At 47.0% G+C, this 26,480-nt stretch overlaps 2 protein-coding genes across 11 annotated transcripts in view; both read left to right on the top strand.

The window, feature by feature from the left end:
• UCHL3 (ubiquitin C-terminal hydrolase L3) overlaps positions 1–14,867 on the top strand; it is a 41,538-nt gene extending 26,671 nt beyond the window's left edge. The window contains exons 6-8 of the mRNA XM_077343971.1: positions 10,556–10,631; positions 14,117–14,175; positions 14,659–14,867. Coding sequence (XP_077200086.1) covers positions 10,556–10,631; positions 14,117–14,175; positions 14,659–14,742 — 219 coding nt within the window. The 3' untranslated portion in view covers positions 14,743–14,867. The remainder of the gene's footprint in view (positions 1–10,555; positions 10,632–14,116; positions 14,176–14,658) is intronic.
• Positions 14,868–24,268: 9,401 nt separating this feature from the next.
• LMO7 (LIM domain 7) overlaps positions 24,269–26,480 on the top strand; it is a 195,668-nt gene continuing 193,456 nt past the window's right edge. For 6 of the 10 annotated variants that reach the window (XM_077343966.1, XM_077343965.1, XM_077343964.1 and 3 more), the window contains exons 1-2: positions 24,269–24,413; positions 24,586–24,689. In XM_077343966.1, the coding sequence (XP_077200081.1) occupies positions 24,621–24,689 (69 nt within the window). In that variant the 5' untranslated portion in view covers positions 24,269–24,413; positions 24,586–24,620. The remainder of the gene's footprint in view (positions 24,414–24,585; positions 24,690–26,480) is intronic. The other 4 variants (XM_077343968.1, XM_077343970.1, XM_077343969.1 and 1 more) reach the window with 1 other exon arrangement.

Below are 26,480 nucleotides of genomic sequence, written 5' to 3'. Positions count from 1 at the left end.
AATATTATGCTGTAGAATAGTGTGGGAGTACTCCTTTGCTTTTCTTTTCCAAAAAGGAAATGAGTGACCACAATTAACTTCCAAACATTTTGAAGCCATGAGAACCATTTCTTTCCTTGTTTTGTTTTGTTTTTTTGGGGTGTGGGAAGGGATTTGGGCAAAGAATGAGAGTACTTTCAAACTTGACCTTATCTTACTTGGCATAAAATGCATAATTTGTAATGTAGCATATAGAACTGTACTAATTGGTATCCCCACCACAGCGTTATTACACATGAGCTAGGATAGGACTGGGAAGATCCTTCAAACTCCTCTCCCCATCATTCCTAGTATGACAGGAACTACTAGATAGACAACTGAATTTGTTTTAGATTTTAATGTGTTTTACTTAACAGGTATATTTTATTATTATGTTTTACTTTAATGTGAATTTGTTCTGATCTGGGGAAGGCACTGGCAAACCACCCCGTATTGAGTCTGCCATGAAAACGCTAGAGGGCGTCACCCCAAGGGTCAGACATGACTCGGTGCTTGCACAGGAGATACCTTTACCTTTACCTTATTGATGGCATCTGCCCTGCGTTGTCTGAGATGGAGTGGAAAATAAATAGTAGTTTACAGAAGTGCAAATATGCTCAAGCGGGCAGCAGGCTGCCCTACTCTCTTATTCCCTTGCATACAACTTGATGTTTGCTATGTGTTAGGTCAGGGGTAGTCAAACTGCAGCCCTCCAGATGTCCATGGACTACAATTCCCATAACGCTGGCAGGGGCTCATGGGAATTGTAGTCCATGGACATCTGGAGGGCCGCAGTTTGACTACCCATGTGTTAGGTAGTTGATTTTTAAGGGAAACTACATTATCTGGACACTAGAGGCAAAGCCCATTGTATACGGTCTCTTTCCCCTAAGCCCCCCTTTTTGAGCATTTCCCCTTCCCACATTCTCCTTCTGACTGCCATTTGGCAAAACTTCAGCTCATTTTTCTAAAGCAGTGGTTCTCAACCGCCACTGCCCCATGACCTCTACAGCAGGGGCGAGGCAGCAGCAGCATGTGCACTAATGCAGCGCGCATGCATGCGCAGATGTGGTGGTGCATATGCACTGTCGTGGTTGTGCTCATGCGGACACATGGCAGCATGCATGCACAGATGCCGCCGTCGTCCTCACTGTATGGTGTGTGGAGCAGTGGTGGCATGGTGCTGGCCTCCTTCGCGCCACCTTGGATCTTCTGAGATGGCACCAAGGAGGCCAGCGTCACAAGAGAGGTGGCAGCACTGGTCGGAGCAGCAGCAGCAGCATGGCGCTGGCCTCCTCCATGCCGCCTCAGTGAGCTCCGAAGCAGTGTGAAGGAGGCAAGCGCCGTGGTGCCGCCACCGCAACCCCTTGAGAAAGGCTGAACACCCACCCAACGGGTCGTGATTCCCAGGTTGAGAACCGCTGTTCTAAAGGGACAAGCTGTAATCCAGTCTTCCTTTTCCCCTGTGGATATCCTCCTGAGCAAAATGCTACAATTTCTTGATAAATTATGACTTTAAACATGTGGAAATAGGGTTGCATACTCCAGCGAGCACCAATGCTCGAGGCGGCCAGTGCCACGGCACAGAGGGTCACTGGCGCCCCTCCCCTCCATGCCACAGCACTGGCCGCCTTGGATGTTGGTGCTCGCCGAAGCAGCCAAAGTGCGCAACCTTATGTGGCAATGCATATAAGGCACACCATTGCCGATCCTTCCGAATATCCCCAAATGTTTCAAAAAGCATTCTTCATCTCTTCGGGCTTGTTCAAAGTAGAACGGCGCAGCGCACTCTTCACTCGAACCGGAGTGCGTCACAGAGCGAAAACTGTGCGATTTACCTTTCAGTCCAAAGTAGGTAAAGTGTCTTTTTTGTTGTTTTGTTTTTAATATTCATGTAGTCTCCGACCTCCTTGTCGCCTTCTCCATCTACCTCATCCCAGCCTCAGTTTAGCCACTGCAAAATGAAGGCCTCACCCTTGCGTCGCTCCGCCTCCCTGACGCTGGTCAGATGCAATCACGTAGCTTCTGCAAAAGCTACAAGCCCCGTAAAGGCTCCAAGTCCGCCCGTCTGCCTTCAGCGATGGAGGCCCACAATATCATTATCATCCATTGCACTCCATTCTGTTGTAAGTCTAGCCTCCATCTCTCTCTCTCTCTCTCTCTCTCTCTCTCTCTCTCTGCATCTCTTGTTTGCGGCAGAACCTGCCTCTCAGCATTTAGACTTGGAGATCCTCCTTTCCACCTCCTTGAGGAACCTTTTGGACTTAACTTCTCGCTCTGCATCTTGATCCGGAGACTCTCTTAGTTATGGCGAAAAGGAGATGACGCTTAATGGGCTCTGCTGTTGGGTTTTCCCCATCTGCTCATTGGCTGTTCTTCCTCATTGGTGTTTTCGTTTGGGACTGCTGACTCTCAGTTCTCCGTCAAATCGGTTTCTTTTACATCTGATTAAATAGGGCTTCCGTAGTCCCTTGGCTTTATCGTGCGAGCTCAGTGCTCTTCACGCTTTTTCTTTCTTCTTTTTTTTAAAAAAATGAAACAGTGGCTTTAATGTTCTCTTCTAAGCATCCTGATTTCATTGCATTTCTAATGAAAATCTTCTGGCTGCTGACCCAAATTTCCCATTGTTCTATTCACGGTAATTAAGACTTAGTTGATTTATTTGGGAAACAATTTTGAATGGTGCCAATCTCCCTTTCCCTTTCCCTTTCCCTTTCCCTTTCCCTGTGATTTATTTAACCTGCACTTTGAGAGTTCAAATATTAATCCTTTTTTGCTTTCTCAGGAATAATTGTCCCATCACTTTCCAGTTCAGGAGAGGCCATGTTTCCAGGAGGGAAGAGCCTAAACGTTACTTTCTTTGTGGGTACCAATAGCACTTACTATTTGGGCTAAAAACGGAAGCCACTGTGCCTCGTACTGTGTAATGTTCTCGCCAGAATTACAGTCAGGCATTAATTTCACATGTGAAGCTTGGCTTCCTTGCTAGAATCATAGAATCATAGAGTTGGACGGGACCTCCTGGGTCATCTAGTCCAATCCCCTGCACCGTGCAGGACACTCACAACCCTATTGCTCATCCACTGTAACCTGCCACCCCCTTGAACCCTCACAGAATCAGCCTCTCCGTCAGATGGCTATCCAGCCCCTGTTTAAAAATCTCCAAAGATGGAGAAGCCACCACCTCCTGAGGAAGCCTGTTCCACTGAGAAACCACTCTAACTGTCAGGAACTCTTTCTGGATGTTTAGACAGAATTTCGTTTGCATTAATTTCATCCCATTGGTTCTGGTCGGTCCTTCGGGGACAGACCAGAATACCATTACTATATTTTAATAGGTGATATTTTTATAAATTATGGAGAGAAGCCATTCTGCAGTACAAAGTATCACACTACCCCATTGTGTGGTGCTGAGTGGCTTTGCCAACTCAATGGGTTTCAGTAGCCTAGTGACAACAATCTCTTCATTGTAGGAGATCAACCTGAGGTTGGGGGGACGTCAAGGCAAGCGTGGATCAGGCATTTAGTAGCTATCATACTAATCAGCTTCCTCAAAATGTGTCTTGGCTGGAGTGGGCAGGAGGGTAGCCACGGGGTGGTCCTTGGCCAGGAGGAGGGGCCCTGTAGCCAAAATAGACCATATTTCTGCACTAGGTTAACAGCTACCAGTGTCTAGTCAAGAACAGATACATGCATGTAGATGTGAAGAACAATAAACATGTCTGTTCCCTAGGCACAAAAATAAAACCTTATCAATCTGGGATTTGGTGAAATGGGGACCTGTTTCCAGGACTTTGGCCAAGCGAAAGGGGACTTCATATAGTGGCCATTTTAAAAGCATTCTTTTTTGAAAACATGGCAGAAAGGGCCATCAAATTGGTCATGGAATGGCGACCCCATGGGGTTTTCAATGCAGAAGATGGTTAGCTATTGCCTTTCTCCACATAACATCTAGGGTTGTGCGATTCGGCAGCTGAAGCAGCTGGAACGGCCGATTTGGCCACCGAACCGCACAACCCTAATTGCAACCCTGAACTTTTGGAGTGGTCTTCTGTCCAAGTCCTAATCAGGTCCACCTGCTTAGCTTCTGAGATCTGACCATGTTGGCCTAGCTTGGGCCATCCAAGTCAGAGCTTTGAAACAATACTCTTTCCTAATAAGTGGGTATCCTTCTAAGTCTGTCAATATAAGAAATGGATGTTGCCTGACTACATAATTTCTCTCTCTCGGCTATCAAGTCACAGCTGACTTATGGCGACCCCCTGGAGGTGTTCTCAAGGCAAGATAGGTTCAAAGTGGCTTGCCTTTGCCTGCCTCACGCCCCTGGTCTTCGTTGGCATTCCCTCATCCAAGTACTAACCAGGGCTGACCTTGCTTAGCTCTTGAGATCTGATACAATCAGACTATCCAGGGCTATCCAGGTAAACCTGAAAACATCTAGCTGGTAAATAAAAAATATCTTTGTGTGTTTTCTGGCCCATTTCTTATATCCTGTTCTAAAAGGGTCTAGAGATGGAGGACTTGTGGCAATGAATGCAAAGACCAGGAGGAGGACTAGGTTGAAAAAAAGTGCTGGGATAGGTGTAAGCTTATCTTGGGCAGTTCTTGGATAAGGCCCTCTATGTCTGTGTAAAGTCCCTGAAATAAGGTTACTCTCATCTGCAATTCTCGGCCACGGACACTGCTAGTTGTCCTGGACTTGGCAGCTCAGGCAGAACTGCTGCATTTGGGGAAGAGAATCTTGCTCAGTACCTCTGTCTGGCTCATCCACACTGAAGTTTGTCTACACACCAGACCATGGGTTCTTATGTAGCCCAGACCACTAGCACAGTGACGAGGATCATTCCCTTCTGCTTTCTCTTTGAACATTCTGTGTTTTGGAATATATAAGATGTGCAGTGTGCATAATTGAGCAGAATATAAAGGGCGTCCTGCAGGGGCATAGGAGGAGTTCATATTTAGCATAGATAGATAGGTAGGATAGGAACTTCCTGATGATATTTCAATTTATCTCCTCCTGTGTCCTGACTGGCTCAGCAGGAGACTTCCTGCTGATTGAGCACACTTTCCTGCTTGCCTCCAGAACAGCAGTTGAACAACAGAATAATTGCAGACAACAGTTAGATTGTAGGTTTCCGTGTCTCTCTTTCTTGTTTCCCTTCTGAATAAAAAACTATTTTATTCTTTAAGCAGCCTAGTGCTGTGCTCTTTCTGCATATTAAAACTTTGCCAACTGTAGTAGAACATTCAAAGCAGGGATGTGTGAACCTCTCCCTTGATAACCTTTGAGAGGTTTTTCATACACTCTGCTCACACTGTTCTTAGCAAGTTTCCTCCATTTTATTCCTGTCCTGGATTTTTTTAAATGAAAAGTCCTGAGATCCTTTTAAAAACTTTTAATGGGAAAGGAAGTTCAGCCTCATTGTCACACAAAGCTGCCTGTGCATCCATTGGTCCAGCAAGGTCAGTCTAGTAGCAAGTGGTCCTTTGGGATCTTGGGTTTTTCACATCATTTGCAACCTGAGCTTTTGAACTGAAGATGCCAGGGATTGAACCTGCAACTGAGCCATGGCTTCTTTCTTAAAATCAGCTGCCCTCCTTTGACTTCCTTCCATCTCTGATGCGTGTTTTGCTTTCCAAGGAATGACTGTCCCCAAACTTCAAAATATGACAATTCTGCAAACTGCGGCACTTTTTTTCACAGCTTAGTAATTCCTACAGCCTAGCCGTCGGGAGATTAGTCACTCTCACAACTTAAGTCATCTTAAAAAAAATGGACAATCCTGGAAGCTGCTTAGTTGAAATCGAAGGCTCTAAAGTTGGTATCAATATTAAATAGGTGGGACGAATTCTTGGCTTGGATCCTGTGTTAAATCTCTGCTGATGGATGGGATTCCAGCCAACTTCCTTGACCACATCCAAAATAATGCCATAGCAGCTGCCCTGGGGAGAACTTGGATGTCTATCGGTGGTGATGGGGGGGGGGGAGATTGGCAGAAATCACCCCCTGTTCTGTCCAGGGAAGCCTTTCTCAACTTCTTTTTCTTTTGAGAAACCTCTGAAACATTCTTGAGGCTTCGAGAAACCCCAGAAGGGGTGCAATGGTGCAGACTGTGGTTGGGAAGCACAGCTGTGTACATGTCCACCTGGGGCCCCTCCACTTTGCACCCCCTCCAGGCCCATCTTTGGCCATTTTTATTTTATTTCATTACATTTATATACCACCCTCCCTTGAGGCTCGGGGCATACAATTAAATTCATGGTGCAATACAGAGAACATACAATAATGTTGAACATTAAGCATTTAATTATGACGTTATAATTTATAACTCACAGTTGCATATTTCAGTGTTGTGGTTTGCCACACCTGCCTGAAAGGTGTAGTTGGTGATGAGAGGAGTTCTGATTGATGGCATTGTTCCATTGGCCTCGACAGAAGGAAGAGCTCAATTTTCCAGGCCCTGTGGAGCTGTTTTAGTTCTGGCAGGGCCCTGATCTCTTCTGGGAGCTCAGTCCACCAGGTGGGGGCCAGGACAGAGAAGGCCCTGACCATGGTCTAGGCTGGACAAGCCTCCCTGGGGCCAGAGATCACCAGCTTATTGGAGCCAAAAGAGATCCACCATTGGAAGGAGGAGAGGGTGGGTTGACATGACCACATATGGTCAGATTTCCCAATAAATGTTTAATATATTTTTAAAATATAACAAATTAATTTGCTCCCAGCCATTCAGTTCTCCATTGTATCCGAGTTGTCTTCAACATCAGTGTGTAATGGTTGGGTATTCATTAGGCCAGGGGTAGTCAACCTGTGGTCCTCCAGATGTTCATAGGCAGCAAATGCTGGCATGGGCTCATGGGAATTGTAGTCCATGAACATCTGGAGGACCACAGGTTGACTACCCCTGCATTAGGCCATTAGTTGGGTAATGAACAGGGTACGGGGCATTAGGGGCACCAGCAGGGAATGGGGGGGGGGGAGAGTTCCCAGATCCAGGTTGGGAAACTCTTGAAGATTTAGGGATGAAGCCTGTGGGGGGGGGCAGGCCCTTCATTGGGCTCAATGCCTCAGAGTCCACCCTCCAAAGCATCCATTTCCTCCGGGGGAAATGATCGATTTCCCCTGGAGATTAGTTGTAATTCTGGGGGATCTCCAGGTCTCACTTGGAGGCTGGCATCCCTGCTAGAGTACTATATCTGTTTCACTGCATTATTATTTCAAATATCTCTGCATTTCCATTTCTTATGCTTGGATTAGAAGAAGAGGAGATGGTGGTTTGTACCCCACTTTTTACTACCTGAAGGAATCTCAAACTGGCTTACGGTTGCCTTCCATTCCTCTCTTCGCAACAGAAAGGCAGGTGGGGCTGAGAGAGCCACCTCATGGGATGTCTATTGTGGGGAGAGGAATGGAAAGCAATTGTAAGCTGCTTTGAGACCCATAAAGTCTGCTGGACGACCTTGGGCCACTCCCAGTTCTCTCAGAGCTCTCTCAGCCTCACCTTCCTCACAGAGTGTCTGTTTCAGCAGGGGTAGTCAACCTGTGGTCCTCCAGATGTTCATGGACTACGATTCCCATGAGCCCCTGCCAGCAAATGCTGGCAGGGGCTCATGGGAATCGTAGTCCATGGACATCTGGAGGACCACAGGTCGACTACCCATGTGTTACAGGGAGAGCAGGGAAAGGTGATTGTAAGCTGCTTTGAGACTCCTTCAGGCAATAAAGATCCTTCTCTTCATGTGTGTTCATCTACATACTTTTGACTTGTGTCCTTCACATCACTGGCTTTTAAAACTTTGGATTGTAACCAGACAACATTTCCCATAAATGGCCTGGGGGAGGGGGGGGGACAGATTTATCTCTTCCTGCTGCAGCGTTATTTGGATCTCATGCTCCACTTATACATTGGATCCAAGCATTTTCTGACGGAGAGGGCTGTTCATAGATATCAGATGCTGTCTCGGAGGGTGGTGGGGTGTCCTTCGTTGGAAGTTTTTTGGAGACTGGATGAGCGTCTGCTAGGAATATGTGTGCTTATAAGTCCTCAAGAAGGTGAGGAGTTGTACAGGATGGCCTTTTGTGCTCTCTTCCAGCCCTGTGTGATTCTGATTTGCCTCAGAGGCCGGATTTCAGGGAGACCAATGGCCTGCAGTGGGATGGGGAAAGGAAGGGAAGCTGTATTCTGCTGATAGAAGGGCCCTTCACGAGCTGAAAATTTAGTCCAGATCCTGCCCTAAGTCAGGGGTAATCTTGTGGTTCTCCAGATGTCCATGGACTACAATTCCCATGAGCCCCTGCCAGCAAACGCTGGCAGGGGCTGATGTGAATTGTAGTCCATGAACATCTGGAGGACCACAGGTTGACTACCCCTGCCCTAAGTGATTTTCTTTATCTATGGCTATCAGTTTACAAGGCGATCGTCGAGTACCAGGAATCTTTACTTTTCTCTGTTTGATTCCGTTGTTTAAAAAACTCGAAAGAACGCGCTGGCCTTGGTGGTCCGGCCTAAAAGCCACATGGGAAACAATGCTCACTGAATCATTTACATGGGCAGAAACCTTTATGTCGGTTGAACATTAGGATTCAAGTCGCAGTCTTTCATTCTTTGTTTTATTCATTTATTATATTTATATACCGCCCTCCCCAGAGGCTCAGGGCGGTTTATGTGAAACGTAGAAACAATACATGAAACAATGCATAACATATAAATAACCGTAACAATAATACTAATAACTGATAATTGCAACAGTGCAAATGGGTCCAGAGTGCATTGATGGCGTTATGGGAGGGAGGGAGGGGGCAGGGGCCCTTCATTCGCTGTTGGTTATGCCTGGTCTCAACCAAATGCCTGGCGGAAGAGCTCCCTTTTGCAGGCCCTGCGGGAACTGCTTTAGCTCCGTCTTGAAGGAACAGTTCATGTTTTAAAAAGTTTTTAAAGCTAATTTTGTTTTGCTGTAACAAGTTGGCTTTGCGGCGTCGAAACGATGGAAGTTGCTGGCCGTTTTCAGTTCTAATAAAGTTAATGCTTTGGAAAGACTTGATCAGGTTTTGCCCAGTTGAATGGCCAGCCCTTATGGACTCCAGCAGGGCCTATTCATGTGCTTCTCTGTTTGCAATTCTGCTCTGGCCTCGTCAAACCCCACCTGTGCACTGGGCTCCCAACAGCTTTGGCCTGTGTTCCTCAAGGTTTGGGGCCCCGTTTTGGATCAGGGCCAGAGGGAAATGGGGCTTCGGCCTCCTCCCTGTGCCGTTTTCCTGACCTGAGATGTCCATAGGGAAGACTTTTGCTCTGTGAGGGGAAAAAATCTACACAGGATGCCTCAAAGGCCTAATTTGGGTATAAGAGTGAAATCACAGCTTGGCCATTGGGTCTGGTTCTTCCTCTCCCTCACCCACGTGCAGTGATCCCCATTCTTCTCTCCCGCCCCCCTTTACAAACTGCACTCCGCTGTTACATTGGGACTTGTCAACTCTGGCACTGCCCTCATCCTCTGAATTGAAACTGGAATCCATGGTTTGGAATGGACTTCCGATGACAACCGAGTGGCAGTTTACTGATTTGGATGTCAAAGTCTGCCTCCCGGGAAGGCAGGCAGGCCAGGGGGCTGGAATCCGGGCAGGTGAGAGGAGGGCGGACATAGGCCTGAGCCTTGAACCCAAAAGTGCATCCATGTTATGTCCTGGTCAGACTACTGGGGCTGCACAGACCATTTAAGTTTGTGCGAATGGGGGATTTAGTAATTTTGGCCTTGTCAGCGTTGTTTTATGAGCGCTGGCACAAAATGTTGTGCTGTGGTAGTCTACGCATCGCTCATCTGGTCCTTTGATGAAATCCCTTCTGCATTGACTGACTTCTGAATTGGGGAGGGTCTCTTGGCCCTTAATCCTCAAGGTCTATCAACTGGCTCTGCAGTGAGGGAAAAGGAATCCCTTGGGGTCACGTACAAGTTAATTTATGCAGTCTCAGACCAGAATGCAGGTAAAACTAAAAAAATTTAGGCAACATAAAAACGTAACATTTTCAGTGAAATTAGCTAAAAGGAGGCGGTGATGGTAGTTGTGTTTTATCTTGCTGGAGGGCTTGCAGTTTGGTGTAGTGGTTAGGAGTGTGGATTTCTAATCTGGCATGCCAGGTTCGATTCTGCGCTCCCCCACATGCAACCAGCTGGGTGACCTTGGGCTCGCCACGGCACTGATAAAACTGTTCTGACCGAGCAGGAATATCAGGGCTCTCTCAGCCTCACCCACCCCACAGGGTGTCTGTTGTGGGGAGAGGAATGGGAAGGTGATTGTAAGTCGCTTTGAGACTCCTTTGGGTAGAGAAAAGCGGCATCTAAGAACCAACTCTTCTTCTTCTTCATCACATGGGTGCAGAATTTCACTATCTGGAGTGATCCTTTGGAGTCTTGGAAAGCACTCTGGTCTCTTATGTAGCATGTGATATTTAAGTGATGCTCAGGATCCAGATCAACGTCTTCCGGTATTTGCACAAATACTGTTTCACTAACTGGTCTGTTTATGTTCCTTCTTCTCTTTCAGGCACCTAGTATAGACGAAAAAGTAGATCTCCACTTCATTGCGTTAGTAAACGTTGGGGGCAATCTCTATGAATTGGGTAAGGTCAAACTGCTCTCTTCCTTTACGACCAACATAAATCTTGCCATCTGTGCTTATTAGTTCCAGATATTTGACTGCACTAACTCCCGGTTTCTGCTCTTCTGTTAGCCAGGGTGGATAGCAGCAGCTATTGGGGAAACAAATCAAACTTGATTCAATTCATTATTCCTTTTCTTATTTAAAAAGCCTCAGTGCAATTTCGTACAAATAAGTATATCATTTCGGTTGAGAATAAGAATCCTGGAATTTCAGGCTATTGGAACACTTGGTTTTAAAGCACACAGAGAGAAGGGGACTGTTCGGAAAAAAACTGACAGCTTGCAATTAAATATATGTTACTTATTTCTGCCTGGGCGTTAGGTTTTCCTTCACTGTCTTGAGTATGTGCGGGATGATTTCTTAGGAATTAGGATGGGCATCAAGCATCCCTATGCATTATAACTCGTCTTAAGCCCCTTTATAGCAATGGGCATAGACTGGAGTAACTGCACAGGATTGCACTTTCAGCGTTAGGATGCAGACACTCACAAAATGCTGCACCAGACGAATCTATTGGACTATACCATCGCTGCTGAGGAGTCTGGTTGAGTGCTTAAAACTCTGAATCTCGCTATGGTATTTATTCCCCATAGCGCCAGGTTTAAATATGGCTGCATTCAGACATCACAGCAAAGTGACCTATTGGGAGGACCTGCGACTCAGTTAGAAGTGGACCATTGCATGCAGAAGGCGTCTCCATTTAAGAGGGACCTGGCAGGTGGTGATGGGGAAGACCTCAGCCTGGGACCTCGAGGAGCACAGCCTTTCTGAATCACTGGTAACAATCTTGATGGATCAATGCCATGATTAAGCATAAGGCAGCTTCTTGTGAGTTCAGAGGAACATGTAGTAAGAACGCACTCTGGTAATCCGTAACAGACCATTGGCTGTGCACGGGATAGCTGGAGCTGGTGCCTCCTCCCCTGAAACGTGGATCCTAAACCAGGTTTAGCCGAGGCCCAGCCTTTCCCCAGTTAACCACCACCAAATAGCGTTCTTGTCTTCCATTTTTGAAAAAAGCACCCAGGTTTGTATAAAAGAGTGTGTAGTTGTTGCATTATAACAAAACGTTTGCAATGAGCAAAGCAAGGTGCACAATTGACAGAGGTTACAGGATTGTTCTGATACGTATAGTTAGTTCAATCATTTATGGCAGGAGTAGTCCAACTGTGGCCCTCCAGATGTCCATAGACTACAATTCCCCTGAGCCCCTGCCAGCATTTGCTGGCAGGGGCTCATGGGAATTGTAGTCTATGGACATCTGGAGGGCCGTAGTTTGACTACCCCTGATTTATGGGCATAAGTTTCTCCCCAGTTGGGGACCCAAAGCAGCTCACATTGTTTTTCCTCCATTTTATCCTCACAACAATCTTGTGGGGTAGGTTAGATCAAGACGGTTGCCTGGCTTCAAGTTACCCAGCCAGCTTCCATGGTAGAGTGGACGTTTAAACTAGGGTCACCTTGATTTGTCATTTGTTTTGATGTTATTTGTGTGTTATTAGTTTTTATGCTGTTTTTACCTTATTGGCTTTAATATTAGTTGCCATGAGACCCTTTGGGTGAGTGGCAACTAAAAGAAGTGTAATAAATATAGATCCTGGTCTGAGACTCGGTTCCCTCTACCCTACTGGCTCTTCCTCGACTTCATGCACTAATTCACGTTGCAGCTCGACATTTTGAAGCAGCAGCTCCGACGCCCTTTCCTGCCTGGAGTTTTATGAGCCCCTCTCTGTAATAACGGAAGGCTCAGCTAGATGATCTGATCTCTCGCCTCTTTAAATTTCCATTAGCCGCAGCTGTGTGAGTGCGTGAGTTGAGCTGGGGAAGAGAGGGGGGCGGTTAGTGCCTCTCCTGGAGCCGCTGTTTCCACAAACAAGGCGAACTTAAGGCTGGGTGCGTTTTCAGAGTAATGCAAATAGCAATTCCAGAAACAGCAGTGAAGGCATCTGGGGGTGGAGGGAGAGAGGGCAGAGGGAATTCTTTCTTTCTTTCCTTCCTTCCTCTCCTCCCTTCCTCCCTCCCTTCCTTTTCCTTCATTCCTCCCTCTCCTTCCTTTCTCCCTCCCTTCTTTTCTTCCCACTCTCCCTTTCTCCCCCCTTTCTTTCTCCCTCCCTCGCTTCATCTCCTCCTTCCTATCTTCCTCCCTCCCTTCCTTCTTCTCTTCCTTCCACCATCCCTTTCTCCCCCCTTCCTTTCTCCCTCCTTCCTCTCCTCCTCCTTCCCTTTCTTCCCCTTCCCTTTCTTCTTCCCTCCCTCCCCTCCCTCCCTCCCGTCCTCTCCTCCTTCCTTTCTTCCTCCTTCCCCCCACACAAGCTGTTAATAGGGATGTAAAGAAATGTGGGCCATCCAGCCAGAGCCGTGTCCCCTCGAGCTGAACTCAGGGACTGCAGAGGCAGTATTTTAATCAATGCAGGATTATCACCTTTGTTCCTTCCTATGAGAATGAGCAGTATGCAGAAGGTGACCGATTCAGTCCCTGGTGTGCCTCTGATTAAAAGCTCCCTGGGTGGGGCTGGCACAGGACAAAGCATCCTTACCAAAGCTAAGCAGGGCTGGGTCTTGGCATCTTTAATATCGACTGTCTTGAGATCCGCGGTGGAAGAAGTGTGGGGTGTGAATTAGGGTTGCCAACCTCTAAGCAGGGCCTGGAGAACTGCTGCTCTTACAGTTGAGCTGCAGGCAACTAAGACCTGGACAAAGTGGCCACTATGGAAGGTGAACTCTATGGCGTTAGACCCTGTATGGATCTCCCCAAGTCCCACCCTCCCCAGGCTCTGCCCTCCCCCCAAAAATCTCCAGGTAGCTCCCAACCTGGAACTGGCAACCCTCGATATGAATCTAGGGCTGAAGGAAGTCTTGACTGGAGGCTTTGCAGAGCCTTTCTCCTCCACCCTCCTTACGAGTCATTTGTAAAACTCTCAGAAGAAATCTGAGCAACTGCGGCTTTTGGAACGAGCTCGCAGAAGGCAACTACTGACAGTTCCTAAAATCTGCTTTTACTTGTGTGCTTGAAGTCTGTTGAAAGAATACCTAGCTTTTGTCTTCAGGAGCACCACTTACAAAACCAGAAAGCTTACGTTCTGCCATAGAAAACAGGCTATTAAGGCCCTTTCCCAGAATACATTTGGGAATGGAGTCAAACAAGGGTAGCTTGCAAAAATATGGGTGCGTTTGGCTCTGCGTCTGTGGAATGTAACAAAGAATGTGCAGCGCAGGACTCCTGCTTGGGTTTTCAGGCATTCGGGGTCGTCCAGGGCAGCAAACATCAAAAATAGTCCAAATGTGAGTGTTATTGAAATAGGCTTCCTAGTCCCTTTAAGCTGCTTATCTAAGAGCAAGAGTCCAGAAGCACCTTAAAGATTGGCAAAATGTGTGGCAGGGCGGGAGCTGTTTTCCGAACCCTGTGCTTCAGCGGTATTAATAAAAGTGTGTTTATCCCAACAGATGGGCGGAAACCTTTCCCAATAAATCACGGCCAGTCGAGTGATGCCACGTTCTTAGAGGTACGGCTTTTCAAGGGCTTTTGTTCCGCCAGCGTTTTACTGACATGGAATTACATTAGTGTTGATGGGCACTGTCGTGACCCCTACAAACTGATGCATGGTAAAATATGCACCCTCAAATGGCAGCCTTTAAGTTTTGCGCACGGAGTCCGGTTCACTCTTGGCCGTGTTCCTTTTGCCGTTTGAACTTGAAAGACTCTTCTGATCCCTCTGAAAGCTTGCTGGAAGAATGGCAGGAAAACATTTTTTTTCCTGTGGACAGTCAGTAAGGCCGATTCAGGTGGGTAGCCGTGTTGGTCTGAAGTAGAACAAATTTTGAGTCCAAGTTTATTGATCTTAAACTTGGACTTGATCTTAACCCATTGGACTAAAAAATGTTCTGCCAGTAAGATAGTGATGATTTTTGTGGCTTGTACCCTTATTTCTTCAAACTTATTTCTTCACACCTTCCTTTTTTTTGTTTGTCTGTTTGTTTCTTCTTAGGACGCAATAGAAGTATGCAAGAAATTCATGGAGCGTGACCCGGACGAATTAAGATTTAATGCAATCGCTCTGTCGGCAGCCTAAATTATTCTGAAGTGGTGGTGAAAAACCCTGTGTGTCTAAGTATTGTAACAATTATGCTTTTGCCATGCTTTTGATACCTCCCAAGTAACATGTCGATGCAGATTAAAATTCCAATTTGTCCTATAGCTCTTGTGGACCGTTCCTTCTCCTCCGTTACTTTGAGTGATTCTAGATGACTCGCATTCCACCAATGTCGTTATGGTAACTCAAAGCAGCATTGCGGACTGGGTCATGCTGCTTTTTCTGAACACCAGGAGTCATAATTACCCCATTATAGAAACACTGGTGCGTTGCATTAGTGATACAGGGGTAGTCAAACTGCGGCCCTCCAGATGTCCATGGACTACAATTCCCACGAGCCCCTGCCAGCGTTCGCTGCCAGCGAACGCTGGCAAAGGCTCGTGGGAATTGTAGTCCATGGACATCTGGAGGGCCGCAGTTTGACTACCCCTGGATTAGGCAATTGGAGATATGGCCACTCACAAGTCCTTTCAACTTTGCCACAATAATAGAAGCCATTCCGTATCATTTCCAAGAGGAGTGTGCAAGGGTTCAGGAGTGCTCCAAATTACAAAGTAACTGGTGGACATCACTGTTTTATCCCAAAAACTCTTTCCGTAAGAAGATGCCAGCTCAAAAAGATGCTCGTACATGAGTTAAAAGCTGATAAGCATGTGCGCCGAAACAGGGATGTACAAAACTCGTATTCTCAAAGCCACAAGGAGCCGGAAGCATTTGTATTTTTTTGGGATGCACAAATGGAATACTTCTTGAGTGATTGTAGTTTCTGAGGTGAGCCATGTTGGTTTTCAATGGAACTGCTAAATTCCAGTCCAGGAGCTCCTTAAAGACCAACAGAGATGAGCTCTGGAGGATCAAAGCTTCTCTATATCTTGAAAGTTTATTCCTCCCCCTACCCACACACAAAGCTTCTCAGTCTCTTATTTGCCACTGGATTTGAATTCATCTCAGGTGAACAGTTTCGGTAAAAGATTTAGTTCTTTTTAGTGGTGATTCCTGGCACAACATTCCTGGCACACACAACCTTCAGTAGGACCTGCTTGAGAATCTGCCCCACAATCCTCTGAAGGTCACAGAGATCCCACTGGCAAACAAATCCATGTGGAAATGTATTTTCTCCACGGGTATAAAAAGTCCTCAATTTCCTGATCCGGAATTAGGAAGGAGGAGTCCCAAAACAGATTACACCTCTCCCTTCCTCTTCCTACAACAGGCACCCAGCGAGGTAAGTGGGGCTGAGAGAGCTCTAAGAGAACTGTGATTGGCCCAAGGTTACCCAGCTGAGTGCAAGTGGAGGAAGAGTGGGGAATCAAACCCAGTTCACCAAATTAAGAGTCCACCACTGTGGGGTGTGGCTAAAGATGTCGTCCTGAGAGGGTGGCAGGGCATCTGCTCTGCTATCTCTGAAGCCTGACAGGGGCCAATTGTGCAAGCAATTGGCAGAAAAGAGGAGGGGTACGCAAACCCCACCTCACCTTTCTACCCAGGAAGTTCTTGGGGCCGTCTCCAATCCTTTAGGGAGTATATCTCCCTGGATTACAGGCTGTCAGCGTTCCAGGTCCAGAGGACGACTGCCATTTTCTACCTCGGACTTTCTTTTCTTTCTTTAATCTTAAAGTATCTGCTTCAACCCTACATGATGATTTACCACAAATGAACGCTTTGAACTGAGGGGAGGACATCGGCTGAGTTCCAAAACATCATTTACTGCAAGTATCTCTCGCTTTTTTTTTCTCCGTCTCTCTTCCTGCATCAAAGCCCTTTGTTTCCCCCCTCCTCTTACTCTGCTCTGCCCGAAGCCACCTCGTTAAGAGGCAGGCTAATTCTCCTAACTAAGCAGAAGAAGGACTCAAATCAACTCGAATTAATTGGCAAAAGCTCTTATTATAATTGTTTTGGTTTTCGAAGATAAGATAAGCTGTGAATGGGAAAATCTCACGAGAACTCTGTGCCAGCACGAGAATCTCTGCCTTCAATACGTCACATGCCTGTACCGGAACATTAGAGGATAAAACAGAGGACCTCTACTGGCCACTTGTAAAATTGTTTGGGGCCGGTTTTTTTTAAAGTCAAAATCATGTCTATGTTAAAAAGATTGGCTCATCTAATAGAGATACAAACCCAAGATTACAAAGTATTCTTAGATGGATTGATCAAAAATATCTCCAAGGAGATCCAAGATGGCAAGGAAGAAGTCTCCAATAGGAATGATGGATCAATAACAGTGGCTGATGACAGCTTTAAACAAGGTGGAAAACCAACAGCAGAAGAGAAATCTGAAATTCATATCTTCAAGGAGATCCAAGATGCCAAGGAAGACGTCTTTAACAGGAATAATGGATCAATAACAGTGGCTGATGACAGCTCTAAACAAGGTGGAAAACCAACAGTAGAAGAGAAATCTGAAATTCTGGAGACGGAAAATGGGATGCCGGAGTTCTGCAGCCCAGATAAGGACACCCTTTTTAAAAAGACATACAGCCATCTCAAAGCAACAGTGTACAAAAATCAATCAAAAGAAATATGGATCTGCAGTGAAAGTAACCGATTTAAAGGATCTCTCTGGGGGAAAAATTGTATTGATACTGGAGTCCAGGAGGTGCAACGGCCTCAAGATTTATCGATGCATATTCTGCGGGAAAGAGTACAACTGCACTTTCTACGCCAAAGGCCAATGGGACAGAATATAATTTTACGGGAACGACAAGATGTAGCAAGCCTCGAGATGAGACCCCCTTAAGAAGACCGAAAGCTCATATTGTTTTATGTTTAATGTTATACTGTATTCTATATTTCCATTTTTATGAAAAAGGGGAAGCAGTGTCTCTTTATCTCTTGTTCTTTTTTTTTGTCTCTTTTCTTTTGTAGGCATATAGGTAATATAATCATTAGTGCTGAAAATGTAAAATGGGGTTCCCCCCCCCTTATCTTTTCTTTCTTCTATTAGGGTATTGTCCTAGGACTAAAGCCTACACTGACTTGTAGAAAATATTTAATGTTAAGCTTTCAACTTAAATCTGAAAATATATCTGTCAGGATGGTTCTTAGAATGGGTCAAGCATAAATTGTTTTGTAGATGTATCAGAACCAAGGATAAGGAGAAGCTATAGAAGACTGAAAGCTTATATTGTTCTATGTTTAATGTTAAGCATTTAATCTAAACCTGGACATCTTATTATTCTCTGTATTAACAACATATACTGTATCCTATATTGCTATTTTTATGAAAAAGGGGAAGCAGTGCCTTTTTTCTCTCTTGTTTCTTTTTCTTAGTAGGCATATAGGTAATATAATCGTTAGCGTTGGAAATATAAAATGGGGCTTTCCCCCCTTATTATTATTTTCTTTATTGGTGTATTGTTATAGGGCCAAAGCTCATATTGATCTGTAGAAAATGCAAAGCTCTCAACTTATACCTGTCAGGATGGCTTTTAGAATGGGTCAAGTATAAATGGTTTGTAGATGTATCTGTATTAAGGATAAGGAGAAATTATGAAATCCTTTTGTAATTTTTTTTCTTTGTACATCTTTAAGGCAAAGCCCTACTTTTCTCTCCCTTCATCAGGGTATTGATACAGGGCCAAAACTCATACTGTGCTATAAGAAATGTTTAATGTTAAGCATCTAACTCAAACCTAGAAATATCTGCTAGGATAGCTCCTAGACTGTATCAAGCAGTTAATGTGAGGTCTACGATCTCTCAAGTAAGTTGATTAATAATAACTTTTCTTTTGTATATCTAAACAGGCCTTTTTTTTTTTTTTTTTTTTTTTAATGTAGTGGAAATGTGGATGGCTCTTAGACTCATGGCTCTTAGAGTTTTGGGCAAAAGTTTATATCACTGTGGAGTCAATGTGGGGTCGTATATTCTCAAATGATGATTATATTTCTATCTTTATGAAAATAAAAAAAAATCATTATTAAAAAAAAAAAAGAGTCCACCACTGTATTACGCTGACTCAAGCTAGTGTTTACTATGAATGTAAGATATTGTCCTGTCAGAGAAGTAATTAAGTAACTTATTGATTAGAACTCTTACTATGAATATTACAGTATTCTTCTTTCCAGTTTGTGAATTCGTTTTCCTTTGTGTGCAGTAATTCAAACAAATCCACTGGTCATTCTGCAGTCCTAAACTTTTGCACAAGAAGGTACTATGGGTACAGCTGGAAACCACAACCAAACTCTTATGTAAATGACCGTTTCCTTGTGGAAGGAGCCAGAAGCTGCTGCAGAAATGAAAACTGGGATCGTCCGGCATTCTTGTTCTTCGGCACACGTTGATTGCTAGTCCCTTATTCCCATTTTCCTGTAGGTGTTTCCAGGTGGCTCCTAACTTGCGGCTCCAGAAGTCCAACTCACCCCATCTATTGTTCCTTGGATTTTCTGCCTTTGAAGATAGGAACTGTGTTTGCTCTTCTCCAGATGTTTGGGAGTGCACCAAATATCCATGACCCCCTCCCCCAACACGGGAATGAATGGTTCTTGTATTTGCTCAGCTAATTTAGAATCTTCAGGGAAGGTCTGCAGCTCCTGCCCCCCCCCCCTCCCCACACACACACCACATGAAGTCATTCAGATGGTCTGAGAATCCAGCAGACTTCCTTCATTATGACCGACCTGTGACCTCTCCCATCCTTAGTCTTGTCAGGTACTAAATATTTCATCCCAAAGCGTTTTCCCTACAAACACCCCCTCCCCCAAAAAGCTGATACCAAGTAGACACTGAGCTTTTTGATTCCTCTTTTGTTTCTGATGTTTGTAATAAGTCATGCAAAATATTCCGAAGTAGGGGCAAGAGGGCTTTTTGTAACACAAAGGAGATCCGGAGTGCACTTGAAAAGCAAATAAAAGGGGGGAGCACTTCTACTGCAGAGTAGGGGTGTACACTTTGGCTCAGTTCAGCCGCCTCAGTGATTACTTCAGCCCGAGGCGGCCGAACCAATCTGAAGTGACCAACGCTACCGGAGATTGAAAAATTGATTGAATTGTGTTTCAAAAATCTTGTTTCAAGCAGTGCTGTCTTTCGAGGGAGAGTTACAGCTGGTAGCAAAGGCATTTAGAACAGACTTCGACCAGGGACTGGGCTTTTGTGGCCCCAGCCTTGTGGAACACTTCCTAGTGAGATCCTTTAAAGCAGGGGTAGTCAAACTGCGGCCCTCCAGATGTCCATGGACTACAATTCCCAGGAGCCCCTGCCAGCATTTGCTGGCAGGGGCTCCTGGGAATTGTAGTCCATGGACATCTGGAGGGCCGCAGTTTGACTACCCCTGCTTTAAAGGTTCCAGAGGCCCTATAAGACAGAGCTGTTCCGGCAGCCTATGGTTGAAGCCAGGAAATGACATCAAGAAGATGATGGTCTCTCTTCCTGAGAACCCAGTGGGCACCCGCGCTGTCCCTCCCACCCCGCAGCGCTGGCTGCTTCGGGTTGGAACGGCTGCTTTGGCGACCAGAGTGCACAACCCTAAATTTCCTTGTAATTCTATATGCAAGGGTTAGGGGGAAAATACTTCTCTAAACCAGGCCCTTTTAGATTTTGCCTTATCCCTATCGGATGGGATACCTGGGAAAAGTAAATTTTGCTGCTTCTAGAAGCCCCACTGAAGAACATTGTAACCTGTAACATACAATCGCCCCTGGGTTCTCATTTTTATTTAATTATCCGTTCAGCTTGTATACCGCTCTTCACTGTGACATCTCAGGGAGGAAAGCAAGAAAAATACATTAAACGTTTGCAGCTGTTTAAAAAAAACAAAGAAATATAACAGTCCTAGACTAGACTAGATAACCGATGGAGAGCATATAATGCTGAACAGCATATCACAGATGAATGGTGCTCAAGTTTCCTGGTGGTTGGGTCGATTATAGGGGTCCTTGCTGGTCTTATCCCAAAGCCTGGCAGAAGAGCTCCATTTTGCAGGCTCCAGAACTGCTTTCAAGGGCAACAGTCCTTGGTTTGCCTCCTGCATGTTCTTTGCCTCTGCTTCCTTTCCTAGTGGAGTCCTGATTCATTTATTTATAATTGCATTTCTTATACGGCGGTTCGCAGCGGTTCACAAACAAAACAGTATCAATTAAAAATACCACCCATAAAACAGTAAAACAATGTAAAATATAAATGATTAAACACAAGAGCTCCCTGGGCCAGCCTCCCTTTGGGAGAGACAGCACCTCCAAACCTCTGTGTGCTGTGGAGAAGGTGAAGGAGGACAGAAATGATGGGGTTGGGGAATAGTTAAGCAGCTGTTTTGTTTTTAAGTGTCCTGGCCAAATGACCCAAGGTTTGGGATCTGCCCAGCTCTTGTGCTTAGAAGGCCTCTCTTTAAAAGTAAAAGGGGTTAGGCTTGCACCTCTTCATTTTTTTAAAGCTTTTAAATATATATGGAACTATGAAACTAGGTATGTTAATAGCTTGGTGCAAGGAAATAGCTGTTAATCATATTGTGGGCGAGAAGCCCATAGATACTGGCGACACCTCCCCACCACCATTGAGTTTAAAAACCCGTGGATGTATCTGAAACAAGAACCACATGTTCCCACCTTGAAGAGATTTGCAGTCAAAGTGCTGGAAGGACCCAGCAGGCTTATCCCAGGAATGCTACCGTGAAAGATAACACCTGGATCTTATCTGAGGAAGAACCGCGCAAGGCCCTCAAAGGAGAACTTCGAGAGAGAGTCAGTCTAGGAACAAATGATGGGAAATTAAAGCATGCTGGAGGAGCGACAGGTGCCCCTGGGGGTTTCTGCTGCCCTGTCTGATCCAGAGGGCCTAAGAGGGCCTAACATTTGCTGCTTCTACTGCCTCTGCTGATGGCTATTCCAGATGTGTGAAGTCTGTAGCATCTGAATGAAACAGGAATCGGTACTAAATCTTTTGGGGAGTTACAGCTCACTTCCTGAGATGCGCTAGAGTGTAAATCTATCCAGCCACAGTCTCCTGTCCAGCATAAAATTGGTGGCATGTTAACTGCAAGGGGTGGAAGATCCAAAGTTCTCCAAAACAGATGGTGCAAGGCTTTACTTCCTTGTTGGGGGGGAGGGGATTCTGGCTAGAAGAACGTCTATTTTTTTGCTTTGTGGACATTTACAAATGTTTGCAGTTTCTTGCGTTTCCTTGATTATTCTCAACAGGGGGTTAAGCTTTAGAATTGGGAGCTGAACTGTGCATTTTAATGCATATGAGAAAGTGTAACTCATTTTAGGACTATACTGCAGTTCTTCAGTTGGATTCTCAAACTGGGGGGACATCAAGGATGTGAACAGTATATCTTAGTCCCATTTAGAAGCTGTCTACAATATAATATTCAATTCATTTTATTACAGCCATTGACCAGTACGAAAACAGTAACAGGCATAGCTTAAAACAGGCTTTCTTGCTGGCCCTGGAAGGGTTTCCAGAATGGGCGGAAGTTAATTAATTTTTATGTGTATGTGTGTATATATGTGTGTGTGTGTTAAATATTTTTTGTGGTTTGAACTTTTATGATCTTGTCAACCTGTTCTCTATCCCCAAATGGCCAATGACGGGCCTGGAGGGGGTGGGAAGGGGAGGGCCCCCAGGTGGGCATGTACACAGGTGTGCTTCCCAGTCATATTCTGCCCAATCACACCACTTCTAGGGCTTTTCAGAGCTTGAAGATTGTTTCAGGGGTTTCTTAACAGTAAAAGAGTTGGAAAAGGCTTGCTTAAAAGGCTAAATCTAAGGTTAAATATGAGAAACGTTCTCTTGAGAATGGGGAAATAGGATTTGTGAGCTAGCTGGACAGCCTTGGTAAGGACTCGTATTCTTGGCTCCATCTTAGAACGGGGCAACAAACACCTGGGGCTGTCACAGGGTGCTGTGAATCTCTCCCCTGACATGTCCCCTTGTTAGACTTTCCGCGGCAACAAAGGCCATGATTGATACATACAAAGCAAACAGAATGCCTTCCGTTCCCCCACGCGACTGTCACAAAGGCCCGCATTCTTAACGCAAGGGAACAAAAACCAGTCTCCGGGCTTCAGATAATACTGGGCTAAGGGAGCAGATGAAGAGGACAATCGCTGGTATCTACCGTTTGCTTCTATGGATGGGCGGATCGGCATGAAGTTTGCCAAAACATGAGAATGGTTTCCATGCCTGTCTTTTCCCCTACAGGTAATGTGTGGACATTGTATGACTCGTGTTGAGACCATGGGAATAGGGTCCTGACGACACCTTAAATCAATCCAGAGACAAGAAAGGAACAACTTGAAACGGGGGTCCCTAACCTTGCTGTGCTAGTTCATTCATTCATTCATTCACTCACTCACTCACTCATTGGATTTATAACCTGCTGCTCTCGAAATGGGCTTGTGGCGGGTAACATAAAAGAAAATCCATACAACAATATTCACTAAAGCCCCCATTAAAACCCAATTGCAATACACAGAATCTTAATCAATATTGTTTTACTGTACGAACTAACTTTACACTCCAAACGTTTTGACATTTGGAGTGTAAAGTTTGTTTGTATAATAAAACAACCTAAGATCTCCCAAGAAATTGACTTTTATTCTACAGCTAGGTCGGTTCTAACCTACAGGTGAGGCCTGGTGGTATGGAATCCCAAATACTCCCAAGGATCAGTGCCCCTGGAGAAGAAGGGCAGGTGTTTGAAACCCTGCCTTGTACTATCTGAAGGCATCTCAAAGCGGCTGACCATCCCCTTCCCTTCCTCTTCCCACAGCGGACACCCTGTGAGGTGGCTGGGGCCAAGAGAGCTGTGAGGGAACTGGGACAGGCCCAAGGTCACCCAGCTGGCTGCAAGGGGAGGAGTGGCAAGTGAAACCTGTCTCTCTACCTCAGCACTTGACTATGACATCCCGCTGGCTCTCTGGAGAAGATGGCTTCTCTATGGCATCTAGGTCTTTCCTGGGAAATGGCGTGATGGGGGAGCTATGGTTGCCAGTGCCAGCCTCGGGGAAACTCCTGGAGAGTTGGAGGCCAGGGCCCTCTGTGGGGTACCCTGCCATCAATCTCCCCCCCCCCCCCAAGCCATCTATTTTATCCAGGGCTGCAGGCTGGAAATTAGCTGCAATTTGAGGGGATCCCCAGGTCCCCGCAGAGGCTGGCATCCCTCGTGGGCATTTCGGCAGTTGAGGTGCCCCTCTTCCCCCAAACCCCACCTTTCCAACCTCCGAGCCTCTAATCTCCCGGAACGCCCCTGCCCGTGAGCCCGCAAGCCCACCTGAGTGTCAAGCAAAGGGGAAAGGGGTCCGTCAGGAAATCTTCAGCCGCCTGCCGCCTTCCTCCCCCCCCCCGGCCGGCTTCAGCCTGGGTTCCTCGGAAGCGCCTTGCCTTTGCCTGCAAGGGGTCGCAGCGCTTGGGGGTCCCCCGCGGGTACCTGAGAGCGCTGCTGGGGGCGGGGGCGGCTTCCCGACCGGCTTCCGCAGCCCGGTCCCGTCCCGTCCCCCGCCTCGCCAGGCGCTGCGCTTTCCCGACCTGCCGCCAGGTGGGGCTGGCGAGACCCTTTTCCGGCAAGTTTAAGAAAGTTGGCCCGGGCGGCCGGCGTCGCTGCTGCGCCAGAGAGAGCCCCGAGCGGTGCAAGGAGGCAGACGGCCGCTGCTGGAGGCGACGGGAGCCGACTAGCCGACGGAGGGAAGGAAGGAAGGAGAGAGGAGAGCTGCGGGTGAGCGGCGAGGGGCGAGGGGACCGGCCGGGGGGCTCTCCTTTGGGGAAGGGGGCGGCCAAGCCAGCGGGGTCCTGCCGTCGGAGGGAGGGAGGGAGGCAAGCAAGCAGGGGCCCCTCCCGCTCCTCGCCCACTCCTGACAGTCGCTTCGTCCCCCGCTTTCTCCTGCCAGCGCTCGCCCGCCTGCCTCCGCCGCTGCCGCCGGCCATGGAAGGCAGAGAGGATGCCGAGGGCGCCGGAGACGGAGCGTTCGCCGAGGCGCGCCGCTGGGTGGAGGTGAGCCGGGCGGGGCTCCGGGCGCGCGCAGGGGGGGGGGGGCTTCTTTCTTTCTTTCTTTCTTTCTTTCTTTCTTTCTTTCTTTCTTTCTTTCTTTCTTTCTTTCTTTCTTTCTTTGTGCCGTGTAGCCCCGACGTTTGGTGCGCGGGTGGGACAGGCTGGCGGCCAAGGAAGGGTTCCGGGGGGCGGTCGGGAGGGTGTCGGTCTCCGGCTGGGACCCCGGGGCCGCTTGACGACCAGGCGCCTTCAATGCAAGGGCTCCGCTTCCGTGGGCGGGCGAAGTGCTTCAGGTGCTTTCCTCCAGGTGTCCGTCTTGAAGCCGCCGGATCGCGTGGGAGACGCGCTGCGCCTTTGGGCGGCGCGTGCGCCCTCCTTGGGGTCCCTTGGTTCAGCCTCGAAGGGTCGAAGCCACAGAGCAAAGGTCCTGTGGCCACGTGAAGGCCAACCAAGCTGAGAGCCAGCTTTCCCCTGCCTGGGCATCTAAACGGCAGCGTCGATTCAGGGCGGTCGCCCTGTTGGGCAGGCAGAGATTGAGTCCAGGGGCCTCATTGACTGGGCGGGGTGGGGGTTCTTGATTAAAATTTGGTCTATATGGAGCAACAAAAATGTTCATGGAACGCAAAAACAGTATTGTAATATATATATATATATATTTAAAGGTATCCCCTGTGCAAGCACCGAGTCATGTCTGACCCTTGGGGTGACGCCCTCCAGCGTTTTCATGGCAGACTCAATACGGGGTGGTTTGTCAGTGCCTTCCCCAGTCATTACCGTTTGCCCCCCAGCAAGCTGGGGACTCATTTTACCGACCTCGGAAGGATGGAAGGCTGAGTCGACCTTGAGCCGGCTGCTGGGATTGAACTCCCAGCCTCATGGGCAAAGCTTTCAGACAGCTGCCTTACCACTCTGCGCCACAAGAGGCTCATATATATATATATATATATAGTACACTTTGCCAGGTGCCCCCAGATGTCCCTCCAAAAGTGGGACAATCTGGTCAGCTTACTCTAAGACCAACCAAGTTCCATTGGGGCAAAAGCCTTCATGGGCGTTCCCACAGCTTCAGGTACATTGATTCAGGTGGGCAGTGCCAGTGTGAAGCCACAGAGCAAAGGTTGTTTGTTTGTTTGTTTATTAGTTATATATTTAGAGGCTGTTCCCTATCAGGCTTGCTGTCTCACAGTGGTTCACGGTGCACAATAGGTAATAGTACATTGGAGTTTGAAATCATCATCAGTTAAAATAATTAAAGTAACACCAAACAATTAGTGATGTGTTTGTTGATGCCCAGGGCGTCGCCAGGAGTGGCGGGTGAGAGCTGCCTATTTATAGCAGGGCAAGCCCTTTAGGTTGGTAGGTTCACTTGTCTGAGCAGGCCTCAACCATAGGCCTGGTGGGAGAAGTCTGTCTTTCAGGCCCTGCAGAATTGTGATAGTTCCGTCAGGGTCCTGCAGTTCTCTGGGAGCTCGTTCCACCAAAAAAGCCCAGGCCCTGGTTGAAGATGGACTTCTTTAGGGGCGGGGTCTACCAGATGGTTTGCACTACAGTGCCCTCCGGGGGACATATTCAGATAGGCCAACCAAGTTTAATTCTGGGTAGCGGCTTTCTTGGGCATACCTGAAGAAGCATTGCAGGCACAGGAAAACATAGAATAAGAATTGGTTGGTCTTCGCGATGCCACTGGGCCCAAACTGTATGAAGTGTGAATGAAAGTATGGCCTGACTCCCAGTGACTGGGGGGGGGGGGGATTGTGCTGGTTTAGGTGCAGACTGGCGGTGGGGTGGGGTGGC

This window comes from Paroedura picta, chromosome 6 (assembly GCF_049243985.1).
Source record: "Paroedura picta isolate Pp20150507F chromosome 6, Ppicta_v3.0, whole genome shotgun sequence".
Lineage (NCBI taxonomy): Eukaryota > Metazoa > Chordata > Lepidosauria > Squamata > Gekkonidae > Paroedura > Paroedura picta.
Note: the sequence above shows the minus strand (reverse complement) of the source record. Positions and strands in the feature narration are given on the sequence as shown.